At 37.7% G+C, this 15,448-nt stretch overlaps 1 protein-coding gene across 4 annotated transcripts in view; it reads left to right on the plus strand.

The window, feature by feature from the left end:
• LOC140718823 (lamin-B3-like) overlaps positions 1-15,140 on the plus strand; it is an 87,544-nt gene extending 72,404 nt beyond the window's left edge. For 2 of the 4 annotated variants that reach the window (XM_073033009.1, XM_073033007.1), the window contains one exon: positions 13,776-15,140. In XM_073033009.1, the coding sequence (XP_072889110.1) occupies positions 13,776-13,817 (42 nt within the window). In that variant the 3' untranslated portion in view covers positions 13,818-15,140. The remainder of the gene's footprint in view (positions 1-13,775) is intronic. The other 2 variants (XM_073033010.1, XM_073033008.1) reach the window with 2 other exon arrangements.
• Positions 15,141-15,448: the final 308 nt, after the last annotated feature.

Here is a 15,448-nt window from a genome sequence, read left to right on the forward strand (position 1 = left end):
CTCTATTCAAAGCAACATAGTGAGAACAAAAATTGGGACTTTTTAATAAAGGATTAGTACTGTAATGGTAGGTGAGGACTTAATGGGCTAAGAGTCCTGTTTCCTTCTTGTTGTACCTAAGACTCTTCAAGGTTACCTCTTCTTTCTCAAGTTCTCTGCTATCTTCTGCAAAGAGAACAAACGAGTGAATACAGGCATGGGATGGAGTGAAAACCAGTGCAGTTGTGACCCAGACAGAGCCATGAAAAAAGGTGAAGCTGAATTTCATTGGTACCAGGATAGCTGAGGATGTGTGGAGATCGAATGGCAGAGAGGAAAGAGGGTACATAGAGTTACATGTAACTTGTCAGAGTCAAAATCTCATCACAATGTAATTCTGTACCAAGAACCACTCAATGGTTCTGCAAAGGAATGTGTCTGCCAGTACTCGCACCAACTTTGAGGTGACCCCTCATTTCTTCCATCAGCAGGGAACCTGAGGGCCTTGAAGATCTCTGCAGCTCCTGGCAACCCTTCCAATGTGGGCCCTGTAATCTTTGATAAACCATCAAATATCCTGTTTGGAAAGTCTCTCTAACTATTGGAGTGAGTTTATTCTGATTTGAACAAAATTGTGATTGATGAGTCCAGATATTAATTAAGGAAGCTATAAATAGTGACCAAGTGATTTGGATAAAGCAACGCTCAGAAGCACATGCCGGACAATTTTGATTCTGCTCTCCATTTAGTGTCCACCCCACTCCATCCCAGTCTTTTCTCCTGTCACAATGGTAAATTAATATCTAAGCCAAAGATTTAAAAGTCAGAGTACAATTTTCCACCTTATTATCTCTTCATGCAGTGACAATCCTACAGAATTGGCAATCTAATTATGTTCAGAATTTTGAATTGGTAATTTTGTTCGATTCCAAGTGCCACAGATATCTTTCATAAAGTCTCAGCATGAACAAATATTCTCATCGTTGGGTTTTGTAGGACGATTGGATCCACGCATATCAAGAAGCAGGATATCAATAGAGATCCTGTAGAACTTCGCAGAGTATGCTGGAACCAATCTCACAAGGCCTTTCTGTCAATCCTATTCAAATCAGCAGACTCAGCAAGAGAGCTCAGTAGCTGAGCTTTGCGCATGGTGTAAGTTGTGCCAGATTTAATCTAAAATTCATAAAACGTTAAGAATTTTTTTTGTGAAACAACAGTCGATCTGTGAAAGGGAAGTGTGGAGGAGGGTTGCTGGTGAAAGTCATTTTCACTCTCTGGATCTCTTGCTCCTCAGCCTATGCTTTTTGGCTTGAAAGTAACATTCTCACCTTTGGATCAGAAGGTAAGTGACATGTGAATCATGCCAGCAGTGATTAAACGAGGAAAGTGGTCTAGTGTATGCATACATTCTAATTTATTTCTGGCATTGCTGCTGCGGCTGCAATTACTGGTGGAAATAATACAAATGGAAGACATGGTTACATAATGAGTAAAGCTAACTAATAACAAATGATGGATTCGTGTTGCTTGATGTCCTGTTCACCAGTTGTATAAACATCCCATTCAACAGATTCTGCCACAATTTTATGTTTAGACTACGATTTAGGTGAAGGAGTTTATTCAGAAATCTGATTTCATTTTGTAATAGTTTATATAACATGGCCCATTTCTTCCCCCTTCTGAGGACAAGAGCAATGTTTTTTTGAGTCCTTTCTCCTTCAGTTCTAGTTTTGATGATTTTGGAAAAGAACAGTCTGTTATTCTGGCATTGTCTTATTCAATCCCTGCATGTTTGCCGGCTGTTCGGGGATCTGGACTCCAGCAAGTCCCTATTATGTCTTCCAACTGATGAAAGTGTATTATATCATGGAATTCCAGATCCTGAAGGAAAAATTAGTTTTTTATTCACATGAATGATGATAAGTTGACTTGTGTTAGTAATATTTTGAGATTGAGATAAGTTTTATTACCATTGCTCTTAAAACATTCTTTCCAGGATCTCAGAACTCTTCCTCACTTACCTTCCTTCCATTGATTCTTCTATTCCATCCTGGTTGTCCTTCTTCCTTGTTGAGTATTGATCCTCTTCCCTCATAGTGGGACTGTGTTGATTCAGGTTTGTCAGACGTCCTGAGTTTTCAGTGGACATGTTAGAGATTTAGTACAGACTTGTAAAGATATTTTGTCATTATTTAAAAATGTTGTGGGATGTTTACCTGGTCTCTTTGCCAACATTCCTCCAGAGTGAACATTATTGAAATTATACCTGCACATTTCTCATTGTTGTTTCTGAAGTCTTAACTTTGCGCATATTGGCTTCAGTTAAGGCCTGTATTACAACATTTTAAAAGTATTTCCTTGGGTTTGAAGCACTTGTGAAATCTTGAATGTGTGAAAAGTATAACTTAATTCAAATTAAAACTTGTGTTACCCTTATATTCTTCGTACTGGTCCTCATTTTGAGATTTTTATTCAACAAAATATCTTTACATTTTAAAAAAAACAGACCTTCCATTAGTAGAGGAGGAGACCATTCATCCCATTGAGTCCATGGCATTTTCTGCTAGCACAATCCCATTGTTCCCCATAGCCTTGCAAGTTGCTCTAATTCAAATCACTAATTTAAATAGTTCATTCCCTGTCAAGCAAATCCCAATTCTGACGGCAGTCTAATTTAAAATAAAGCTTTTCCTCACCTCCCGCTGGATCCCTTCCTCCTTCTCATTCTCCTCTGGGTCCACTCTCCTCACCTATCAGCAATTTCATTACTTACCTCTGTAATATCTCCTTCCTAACATTTCTCCAAAGCAAGTAACCTCAACTACTTCTCCAGTCTAACTTTTTAGCTAAAGTCCCTCATCCCTGACATAATTTAGGTAATTCTTGTATTTTTTAAAACTTTTTTTTTCTGTCCTTAAGATATCCAATCACAAACAAGAGAAATTCTGCAGATGCTGGAAATCCAAGCAACATGCAAAATGCTGGAGGAACTCAGCAGGCCAGGCAACATCTATGGAAAAGATTTTGAGTATATAGAGAAGTAAAGGCAAGGAGTTAAACATCATGGTCCATGTTGCACTATTGGTGTAGGTAAGAGAAAGGGATGTGGTCCTGTTGTACTGGAGCTTTGAAAGGTGTTAACTTCCAGGACCAAAAAGGCAGTGAATTTTACTGCCCACTGCCAAAGACTGATAAATATAGAAATGGGAGGAAAGAGCAAGTAGATGCTTTGCTAGAGAAATGGTGCAGGAGACAGGGTTTTAGAGCTGTTCAGGGGGCCAGTGGAACCTGTATATATTGAATATGTTGCATCTCACTATGGACAAGATCAATATCCTTTAGTGGAGGGTTACAAGATCTAGTGAGGATGGTTTAAACCATAATATATGGCAGGGCCATGGAAATCTCAAAGGAAATCCAGGAAGAATAAAACAAAACAGGAAATGGATTCAAGAAAATAAATCCTCAAAATAAACAAACAACAGAAACAAAGGCAGGCAGCAAATGAGATAGAAGTGCGAAGAAAATGCTAAATTCGCAATGCTTGCCGAATACATAATAAGCTAGCTAAATTACTGGCACCAATTAGAACTGAATGGTATTATCTAATTGCCGTTACAGAAATGTGTTTCAGAATAACCAAGGCTGGGATCTGAATGTTTAAAAGTAGGTAATGTTTAGAAAGAAAAGGAAAAGAGAATGCTTAGGATTATTAATAAGAGAGGGGGTCAATGCAGTGGTAAGAAGTGATCTACTTTAGAAAAACCATAATAGAGAATTAAATCGATTTGGAGCAAACTTAGAAATGGCAACGGGACATTCTTAAAGGGGCTTAAAGGCTGTAAAATAGTAGTTCTACTGTTAGGTATGGCATAAGTAAAGAAATTAGGAGTGCAATTATATGCGAAATGGACAATATGATATCATGGAGCACTTTACTTATGGGCTGAACAAGTCAGATTAAGAGTTAGTGGATAAACTCATGGTATGTAGATCTTTAAAAATTCTTATATATAGAGTAACCAACCAGGCAAAAGGTTATATTAGAACTTCTTTTGTGCAATAAGAAAGGATTAATTGTTGATCCAAAGGAAAAAGGGGCCATCATAAAACAGTTATGAAGACCATAAGACGTAGGAGCTGAATCAGGCCATTTAGCCCATGGCTGATCCTTTTCTTCCATCCTCAGCTGCACTCCTCAGCCTTCTCTCTGTAACCGCTGATGACGTCCAATTAGGAACCTATCAATGTCTTCTTTAAATACACCCAACGTCCTGGCCTGCACAACCGCCTGTGGTAACAAATACCACAAATTCAGCACCAGCTGGCTAAATAAATTTCTCCACATCTCTATTTTAAATGGATGATGGACACCCCTCTATCCTGAGGCTGTGCCCTCTTGTCCTAGACTCTCCCACCATGGGAAACATCCTTTCCACATCTACTTTGTCAAGGCCTTTCAACATTCGAAAAGATACAATGAGATTCCCCCTCATCCTTCTAATTCCAGCAAGTAAAGGCCCAGAACCATCAAACACTCCTCTGATAATAAACCTTTCATTCCTGGAACCATCCTTGTGATCCACCTCTGGTCCCTCTCCAATGCCAGCACATCTTTTCTTAGATAAGGAGCCCAAAGCTGTTCACAATACTCAAGGCAAGAGCTCACCAGTGCCTTATAAAGCCTCAGCATCACATCACTGCTCTTGTATTCTAGACGTCTTAAAATGAATGCTGACATTGCACCAAGTCTACCTGCAAGTTAACCTTTAGGATGTTCTATACAAGGACTCCTAAGACCCTTTGCATCTCAGATTTTTAAATTTTCTCCCCATCTAGGAAATAGCACGCATATTTATTTCTTCTACCAAAGTGCAAGACCATACATTTTTCAACATTGTATTTCATTTGCCACTTTCTTCTCAGTTCTCCTAATCTGTCTAAGTCCTTCTGCAGCCCACCTGTTTCCTTAACACCACCTGCCCCTTCACAACTCTTCATATCATCCGAAAACTTGGCAACAAAGCTCTCTATTCCGTCATCTAAATCATTGATATACAGTATAAAAAGAAGCATTCCCAACACCACTTGTCACTGGCAGCCAACCAGAAAAGGACCCTTTTATTCCCACTTGCTGCCTCCTACCAATAAGCCAATGATCTAACCATGCCAGTAATTTTTCTGTACTACCATGGGCTCTTAACTTGGAAGGAGACTCATGTGTGGCACCTTGTCAATGGCCTTCTGAAAATCCAAATATACAACTTCCCCTTTATCTATCCTACTTGTAATCTCCTCAAAGAATTTGAACAGGTTTGTCAGGCAAGATTTTCCTTTAAGGAAACCATGCTAACTTTGTCCTATCTTGTCCTATGTCACCAAGTTCTCCATAACGTCATCCTTAACAATCGACTCCAACATCTTTCCAACCATTGAGATCAGGCTAACTGGTGTATAATTTTCCTTTCTGCTGCCTCCCTCCATTCTTAAATTTGCAATTTTCCAGTCCTCCAGAACCATGCCAGAGTCCAATGACTTTTGAAAGATCATTAATACCTTCTCTAGGGTGCAGTTCATCTGGTCTGGGTGACTTAAGTACCTGTATACCTTTCAGTTTTTTGAGCACCTTCTCCCTTGTAATAGTAACTGAACTCACTTCTCTTCCTTCACACTCTTCAACACCTGGCACACTGCTAGTGTCTTCCACAGTGGAGACTGATGCAAGATATTCATTTACTTCGTCTGTTATCTTTTTGTCCCCTGTTAGTACTTCTCCGGCCTCATTTTCTAGTGGTCCTATATCCACTCTTACCTTTCTTTTATTTTTTTATATACCTGAAAAATTATTTTCTATCTACCTTGATATTGTTTGCTAGCTTTCATATTTCATCTGCTCTCTCCTAATAATTCTTTTAGCTGCTTTCTGTATGTTTTTAAAAGCTTCCCAATGGTCTATTTTCAATTTGTTGTATGCCCTGTCTTTTTTTACATTAGCTTTGACCTCACTTGTCAGCCACAGTTATACTATTTTGCCATTTGAGTATTTCTTCGTTTTTTGGAATACGTCTGTCCTGCATCTTTCTCATTTCCCCAGAAGCTCAAGCCATTGCAGCTCTACTGTCATCCCTGCCAGCATCTCCTTCCAATTTACTTTGGCCAACTCCTCTCTCATACCACTGTAATTTCCTTTATTCCACTGAAATACTGCTATATCAGACTTTACTTTATCCCTATCAAATTTCAAGTTGAACTCAGTCATATTGTGATCACTTGTCTCCTAAAGGTTCCTTTGTCTTAAGCTCCCTAATCACCTCTGGTTCATTACATAATTGAGTGTAACTGATCTTGTAATAGGCTCAACAACAAACTGCTCTAAAAAGGCATCGCATAGGCATTCAACAAATACACTCTCTAGAGATCCATTACCAACCTGATTTTCCCAATCCATGTGCATGTTAAAATCTGCCATAACATCATAACATTTCCCTTTTGACAGCCTTTTCTATTTCCCATTGTAATCTGTAGTCCACTTCTCAGCTAGTGTTGGGAGGCCTGTATATAACTGCCATTGGGGTCCTTTCACCCTTGCAGTTTTGAAAGTCAACCCACAAGGATTCAACATCTTATGATCCTATGTCACATCTTTCTATTGATTTGATGCCTTTCTTTACCGGCAGAGCCACTCCAACCCCTCTGCCTACCTTCCTATCTGTCCAATACAATGTGTAACCTTGGATAATCAGCTCCCAACTATAACCATCCTTCAACCATAATTCAGTGATGGCTCCAACATCATACCCGGCAATCTGTAAAAGTGCATCAAGATCATCCGCCTTATTTCTTATACTCAATGCATTTAGATACAACACATGGAGTACTGTATTTGCTACCCCTTTTGATTCTGCCTCTGTAACACACTGATACTCACCCTGCTGTCTGCAATTATGTCCTATCATCTGCCTGCCCTTCCTGACAGTCTGACTGCATGCTTTCTTTACTCTTTTACCATCTGTCGAATCCTGAGTCCCTTCACTCCAGTTCCCATCTCCCTGCCAAATTAGTTTAAACCCTCCACAACTGCTCTAACAAACCTATCTGCAAGAATATTGGTCCCCCCCCCTCCAGGTTCAACTGCAACTCACCCCTTTTTGTAGTCATACCTCCCCCAGAAGAGATCCCAGTGATCCAAGAACCTGAAGCCCTGCCCCCTGCATTAGCTCCTCAGCCACACATTTATCTGCCAAATCATCTTGTTTCTACCCTCATTGGTGCGTGGCTCTCTAAATTCTCTCTCCAGGACCTCTTTGCTCTTCCTTCCAATGTCACTGGTACCAATATATGTACCAATGTGGCTCATTCTAAAACTGAAGTCTTCATCCACAATAAAGGGAACTGTGTTGGTATGAATGAAGAGTTGGTGGTGGGTGATGGGGAAGATGTATTGAATTGCATGGCAGTCCATAGCCAATGGCAAGCATTTAAAAGAAATAATGCATGGTGGCAAAGCAAAATTCTACAAATTAATTGAAGGTGATGTTAAATGAAAGGAGGAAGCTTACAGAATTGCCTAAAATTATTGTAATTCTGAGTAACAGGAAGATTTCAGAATTCAGCAAAGGACCCAGAATTTGACCTAATCAGAGGTCCAGATAGAATATGAGAGTTGAGTGGCGAGTGGCTTAAAAATGAACTGTTAGAACTTGTATAGCAATATAAAAAGGACAGTACTAGTGAGAGCAAATGTGGGCTCTTCACAGAAGAATCAGGAAATGGCAAATAAATTAAATGGTAATCTTACTACAAAAAAAGCACTGCCACAAATAGTTATCCATCTAGAACATGCAGGTTAAGAGACTGAAGGAAATGAGTAGTAATTGAAAAATGATACTGCAGATGTTAGTGGGGTTGAAAGCCAACATATCCCAGAGTTGAGATTGTGGATGCATGGGTTGTTCCAAAATTCTCTAAATTTTGGAATTGTGTCTGTGGTTTGGAGGTTAGCAAATGTCACCCCATTACTTATGAAAGGAAGGAGAGGGGAATATTCTGAGAACCACAGTTCTGTTCAGCTATTGTCATTAGTGGGGAGAATGTTGGAATATATAATAAGGGCTGTCATAACAGTATATAGGGATAATAGAATTGAGCGAAGCCAGCATTGATTTATTTGTCTAATCCATTGAACTTCTTTAAAGGCCTTACTGCTGGGATAGATTCAAGGAAACTGGTGCTCCTCAGAAGCTTAGTTAATGAGCTTAGAACAGAGTGGGGTATTAGGAATAGTATGCAAACACAGATTGAGAATTAGTTGTGTACAGAAATCTAGAGATGGAAATAAATATGTTCTTCTCAGGTGTATTGCAGGCATTTGAGGTTGCTATTGTCATTAGTTTGATGATTCATAAACTAGATCAATGTTTCCCAATTGCTTTTGGGTTACTGTCCCCTTGGCTCCCAGACCTTACCCCTAGCACCTCTGGCCATTACAGAAAAGCTGTAAAGAGTTTTGATCACAATGCACAATGGGGGAAAAAAGGAAGACTGTAAGTTCAAAGCAGTGACAAATTTTGGTTAATTTGGACATAATGGGACCAGTACACTTTGGCCCAATTAAGTGGCTACCCTAATCAGCCGAAGTTTCATGGAAATGGGAAGGTATATTAAAAAAAGACAAACTGCTGTTTATCTGAATAACAAATTATAATACAGAACAAATTAGAACACCACTACAGTACTATAGAACAGTGTATTAGTTGCTAATAGTAATCCAGGGAGGAATTCATCCAGGGTACGTAGCCGCGTTCTTTGATTGTAAATGAACAGAATCAGTGTGGATGCCTAGTGCAGATAACGAACTGCCTTCGGACAGTGCTGTTGACGTTTGCATCCTCCAAATCTTCATTTTCATTGTAAAGTTCAAGATGATTGTCAATATCTTCAAATTCATCATAGCGCCTAACTTGTTGATGTAGTTAAATCATTACATTTTCACTCCTGGCCATTTCTGGCATCTCCGAGCCTGAATACTTGAAACTGCAGTGAGCAAAGCAATTCTGAATTGTCTACTGCTTATTCCTCGCCAACAATCAATGACAAAAATCACTGCTACTTGAACACAAACACATGCAGCTGATGCTCTATGCACAACGTAGTGTCTAATGGACACACAAATGCACATGACTGACACTAGTTAGAAACTGTTTGGCAACAGTCTTTTGTCCCAATTAAGCCACATAGTGTCCCAAATAAATGAAGGGCATCCTGGCTATTTTCTTGATTAGTTTTTGTTCTTTAAGTGTAGTCACAAATAAATGGCTGCCTGATTACTCGATGGCTCTGTTAACTGGACCCCACTGTAATTACAAAAATATTCAAATCTATTTAAAACTACAAATAGCATTTTCTTTAATTACAGTAAAAATAATTTTCATCAACAATTTTAGAGCTTACATCTGAAGATCAACTATTCACTACTTAATTACTTTTTCACCTTGCAATGGGGTGGATGGGCTTGGGGCAGAGATATCAGCTTCTCAACATCAAGCTGAATGGAATTCAAGAGTCTCAGATCTCCATGTTCAATAATTTGCAGTCTATTTTATTGCTTTGAAAGAAGTTGGGTGACTGTGTTCCATTAATTATGATGGAATGGCAATAAAGAACATTTTGTCCTTTTTCCGTAGTGAAGAATAGAATTCAAAGATTTCTTTCTGCAACCAGCTGTCTTGATATGATTATTTGAAGCACTGCTTCAGCTCAAATTCAGTTTGTAGTGAGATCAGTTCTTCCTCCATCCTTCCTGTTAATTCTTCACTATCTAATCTGGAATTTGTATTGAAAGAAGATCCTGAAATCTCTGACATGTCTTTATGCAGCTCACCAGGTGGGCACAGTGTATTTGAAGATCATCTGGCATTCTCTCTCTCTCCTCTCAGAAAGGCTCAAAAATTGGAAAATGTTGGCCAATGTTGTATGTGAATAGGGTTAACTTGGACAGAAATGTGGAGACAATTAATTTGACTGATAAAATTCACATCATTTCCTTATATTTGAAGACTGATTTCATTAAACCTTGCGAACAATTCTGACAAATAAGCAATGTCATGCCTAATATTCTTCAGTTGATTACTGAATAAAGCATTTGAGTCTTCTAAGAATTTTATCACCGTTTTAAAAAGTCTCTCAGGAAGTTTCCTTTAGAGAGCTATCTGACTTCTTTGTGCTATAGCAAGCGATCAAATTGTTCATCATCCTCAATACAAAGCTCTCAAAATAGTCAAGGATTGAGAGCATGGGACTTGATTTTATTTACCACTATGATAACAGTATTTAATGATTTGTGCAGCAGATCTCTTAGGATTTTTATGACAAGATGTTGTCTGTGAATTACAAGGAAATAGTAAATATGTACAACTTTTTTTTCCAAGAAAGTAATAACCCCGCGGTGGTGTCCTGTCATTGATGGTACCCCATCTGTTTTACAAGCAAGAATGTTGGTGACCACAATGGCCTTCTCTTTGAAAAATCACTCAACAGCCCGAAATATTGACCTCCCCTTCGTATCTTTTTCTAATCCCCTTGCAAATAACAACTCCTCAACAATACCTTCATAATGAAGTGAACATAACCAAGGAGCAAAGATTCATTGTCTGGCAAAGTTACTCGTACAACTGCAGAGCAAATTCCATTGTCCTAAGTATGTTGCATAATTTGTTTTCCACATTTTCAGAAATTTGAGCAGGGTTGTGGCTGGCAGAATTGCTTTAATTATTCAGTTTGGTGACTTATGCAAAATCATACTCATAACCTCCCTTACTGCTGGCAAATTCACTTCTCCAATTGAATAGGACATTGCAGATTTAGCAATAAGCAATGAAATATTGTATAAAACATGCAAACTATCACTATTTTATTATGAAGTGCTGGCAAACATGCTTTGAAGTGTTTTCTGTTTCTGAGGATTTTCAAGAAGTGATTGAAATAAGCCAAGTTCTTGTTTACTTTATCAGAGTGTGTTCTCTTCAAATGTTCAAGGAACCTGGATGGTTTCATTGCCTCAATTGGAAAGACTTTTTCACACAACAGACATATTGACTGCTGCTGGTATAAATCCAAATTTCAGATACTCCACACTATATGCTCTACCTTTTAGTTTGGTCTGCTTCTGCCATGTTTGTTATGGATTAATGACCACAGTCAATCATCTATCGTGGTTAGATTTAAACAAGTGCTGTGATCAAAAATGGGGGCAAATTATAATGGCATCCTGGCTCAGCCAAAACCTGACTCTTGACCTGAAGGTACATTAAGTTGGGCAGATATTTTGGTTTACCTATGGATTAGAGACATGCGCCCAAGACCAATTGAAAGGGCAGATTCTGAATTTTACTCCATTGAATGCTACACCCTAGTTAACAGGATTTGCATCACTGCATGATTAGAGTATGGGAATTGTACTAGCTTACGCTGTGCTAGTACAATAATGTGTGATTGGGCCTGGAAATAACATGATCTCTTCAGACCAGATTTCTCATGATATGCCTGATACAGAAGTGTCACATTGCGTTTCAACAACAATAATGTGCTTTGAGCAAAGTCTAAGAGAACAGTGGGTTAGCAAGAGACAAGGTGATTCAGTGATCATTGTAATCAATTATGAGGCACTGAGGATCAATAGCTAAAATAGGTCATTTGTTTCTTAAATTAAGCCTGTAATCCCTCAGACACCCCCCCCCCCCCTTACTGAGTGCCCCCCCCTACCGCCCCCCTTTATCTTTATCAATTCCATAGAAACTCCCACTGCCCTCTGGGGGCAATACCACCCACATGGTACCAAATATCACATTTCTATGTTTGCTGACGATTCCAGGGTAGGAACGTGTATGATGTAAAGCTGCTTCAGGATGAGAGACACACTGAGATTGGAAAATGACAGATAAAAAATTTGAGGCCATCCACTTTCAGGCACAGTACAGAAAAGTAAAGTAGTGTTTAGGGAATTAGAGAATTGGGTGGTGTTGCTGTTCAAAGAAGGGAATTGGGTGCCCTTGTAGACAGGTCACTGGAAATCAGCATTGTAGGTCCATCGAGGGATAAGAAGGCAAATACTTATACTTGTATTTGAATATAGGAGTGAGGATACATTATTGCACTTGTATAGAGCTTTGATAAGGAGACGAAGATTGTGCACAATATCCCAGATGTATTCTTATCTAAGAAAGGATACACAAATAAAATTCAGTGAATGATGGCTCCATTTTCTGAAATTTAGAAGAATGATAATAGATCCTATTGAAAGTTAAGATTACAGTGCTTGACTGGGTGGATGTTTCCCTAGCTGAGACATCCAGAGCTACAGGTTATACGTTTAGAGTAAGAGGTTATACGTTTAAGTGTCAGATGAGGGGGAATTTTTTTTCACTCAACAAATAGTGAATCTTTGCAATCCTTGGTGTGGAGCACAACTGCTGATAGAGATTGAATGAGTTCTGGACATATTCAGCCTAGATGGTACAGCAAAATAGCACAGAGGTAGCACTTCTACCATATTCTCATTGAATGCTGAACCAGGTTTGAAGGTCAACTCTGCCAGTTTCTAATGTCATTATAATGAGCTGCATAAAAATAGATGCTTTCGCTGATTCAGTCACAGGTTATTCAATAAATTGAACATTCAAGACAGTAATTAGTCCATAGTTGCTGTTGCAAAAATATTCTCTCCTTGTATATTAGATCCCATAGAAATTTACCTTGAAACCATGTCTCCTGGTATCATTTTCCTAATGTGACACAGAAGATGTGAAAAGAGAAATATTTAACATCTTCTTGAGTTGTAAATGTACTTGGAATTCCATATATCTACGTAGTTGCAATTTTTGTTATTAAGTTATTTAAGCAAATTGCTGACCAGCTTGCATGTGGCAAGTTGTTACTTAAGTGATTTTTGCAGTTACTTTTACTGTATAAATGGCAATAAATAGTATTAGACTGAAGGAAAATAGATCAAAATCATTTTTGTATGTTAATTTAGATAAAAATGCTTCTCTAAATTATAATGGAGTAATCTTAATCTGGTGAAATCACAGTCTGCATTAATTAAAGTATGGTGCTTACTCAGTAGAAAGGGCTTGTGATTGAAAATAAATTTGTGGTAAATTCCTCTAAGGTAAGTAATTTTAAGGTTTCATGAATCTGACAGATTACTAATTTTAGTTTGATCACAAATCAACATTACAGTTCCAACAGAGTATATATAAAAATATGTAATTTTAAACAGATAAAAGGATAAATTATTTTAATTAAAATAAGGCTATTCAAAGTGCATTTGTCATGTACGGAATGAGGAATCTGAGTTTAATGTGATACTCTTTAAAGTTAAATAAAATTAACAGATAAAATTTGATTTTATCATGCTTATTGGGTCCTGTGTAAAATGATCCATGCTTACAGATTTCACCTGTATGAGACCCACATCTTTTCAGCTCTTGTCAAGGAAGGAGTCAATGTGGAGTTATGGGTACTTTACATACTTCCACCAGGGGGCACCAAAGCGATTTCCACAACCTTCTGCCCTCACATCAGTGGTACTGGAATTACTGGAATTAATGGACACCCTAGTTCCATTGTAGCTGAGATCAGCTGACTCAAAGCAGTCCAGCTGTTGAACCTAGTATTTATTGGTGTGCAGTATTGCCTGTTAGGTAACATTATTACCAGCTGAAGACCGAACAAGTTTTTAACCTTCACTGAATCTGGCACGTATACTGAATGAAAACTCTCCATTTCGTTTCCAGAGCCATGCTGGGAATGATAATCCAGGGTGTGCTGTGATGTAATGTCAGAGAGGAATCCTTCAGAAGATGAATATAATTGTGGTACATCTTTTTTAATGATTATTGAATGTATCATGTACTTGGAATATCCAAGTACATGTTTCCAAAGGAATGTATTTGATTTCAACTGCTTGTTAGGAGTGGTTATTGAAGTGAAATAATCTTGTCATCAAATAGATTCTGTTGATTCAGTGCCATGCAAATATAAATGTGCATTTTTTTTTACATGTTTTTGAAACTGTAGCGACTCATTAACTGAATTGACAGCTATGGTAAAATGAATTTGTACCTTTAAAATTCTACTTAATTTACACTTCTGTGTGTTAGTTTTGAAGAGCACTAATTTATTATAGAAATTAAGGGCAGAGGGTGTGGATACTTTGATTTGAAACATCATAATCCAATGTTGATTTAATTACAGTACTAGCTTGGGAAAGAGCCAGCCCCACAACTCCAATCTAAATTGTTTCTGCTTAATGTAACCTGTCACTCTTTTCACTTTATTAACTAGAGAAATGAATCTTTCCGAGCAAATGCCCCTTCCAAAGATTTTTTTTTAATGAGCTCCCATTGCTGAGAAGATTTTTATTGAAATACTGCTGAGCTTTCTCTACTTGATTCATTTAGGCATCTGTGCAAGTGAAAATGATACACATGCCTAATAAAATGTTGATTTCTTTAACAGAAATATGATAAACTCTGGAGAAATTACGGAAATTCTTAACATTTAATAGAAGTGACCTTTAAATGTGTTTTGTCTCAATTTCATTTTTGTTTGTGACATTTAGAAATTGCATAAGTGTGTGTCACTCACTCTTCTGTTAAATTATTTATCTACTGATATAAAAAAATTATTACGATAAAAAATTTAGTAATGCTTGCCTTTTTTCAGATGTCAATGCTAGACATTACTACTTGGTGTGTAGAGCTAAGAAGAACTGATGGCAGTGTCAGGTGACGTTGCCTACTTTTAATGAATTCCATTGAAGTCAGTGTCAGAGGCAGAATACAATTCGATGAGCCCTTCGCTTAGCGTGTTTAGAGTTATTGATGAGGATGAATGTGTGAATGTATGTGTTTCGTTTTCATCCAGTTCTCAGTTTGTCTATTTTCTCGGAGATTTTCTCTTTTTTTGTTCTTTGCCCCTTGCCTTCCAGAGACAAAAAATGATAACCTTAGCTTATAAATTCATTTCACTGCTGTTCTGATTTAATATTTTTATTATTTTGTTTCTATAAGTAAATCACATCAATTGCATTTTTATGGTGTATTCAACACCTGACTGCTATTTATGAGCAAATGCTGACTTGAAATTTAAAATTATTAATAAATATCTATGCAATGATCTGTTTGTTATCATGTGTACACGCATTGTGTTAGATTATATACACATATAGATCAAATTTATTGGACATAAATACACATCAACTTAACTACATTGCTGATTATTAACACTCTGAGGGGTCTGCTTGTTTCTTGCCAAAATTCTGCATGTCCGTTTTGAGATTGTAATCCAAACTCAAACTGATTTAGAGATTTAATCTACATCTTGTCATGACAACATAATCCCAAATTTCTCATGGATATTGACTCCATAGAGATAATTTAAAGCAGGTGACAAGATCTTGTATAAA

The sequence above is a fragment of the Hemitrygon akajei genome, chromosome 30 (genome assembly GCF_048418815.1).
Source record: "Hemitrygon akajei chromosome 30, sHemAka1.3, whole genome shotgun sequence".
In the NCBI taxonomy this organism is placed as follows: Eukaryota; Metazoa; Chordata; class Chondrichthyes; order Myliobatiformes; family Dasyatidae; genus Hemitrygon; species Hemitrygon akajei.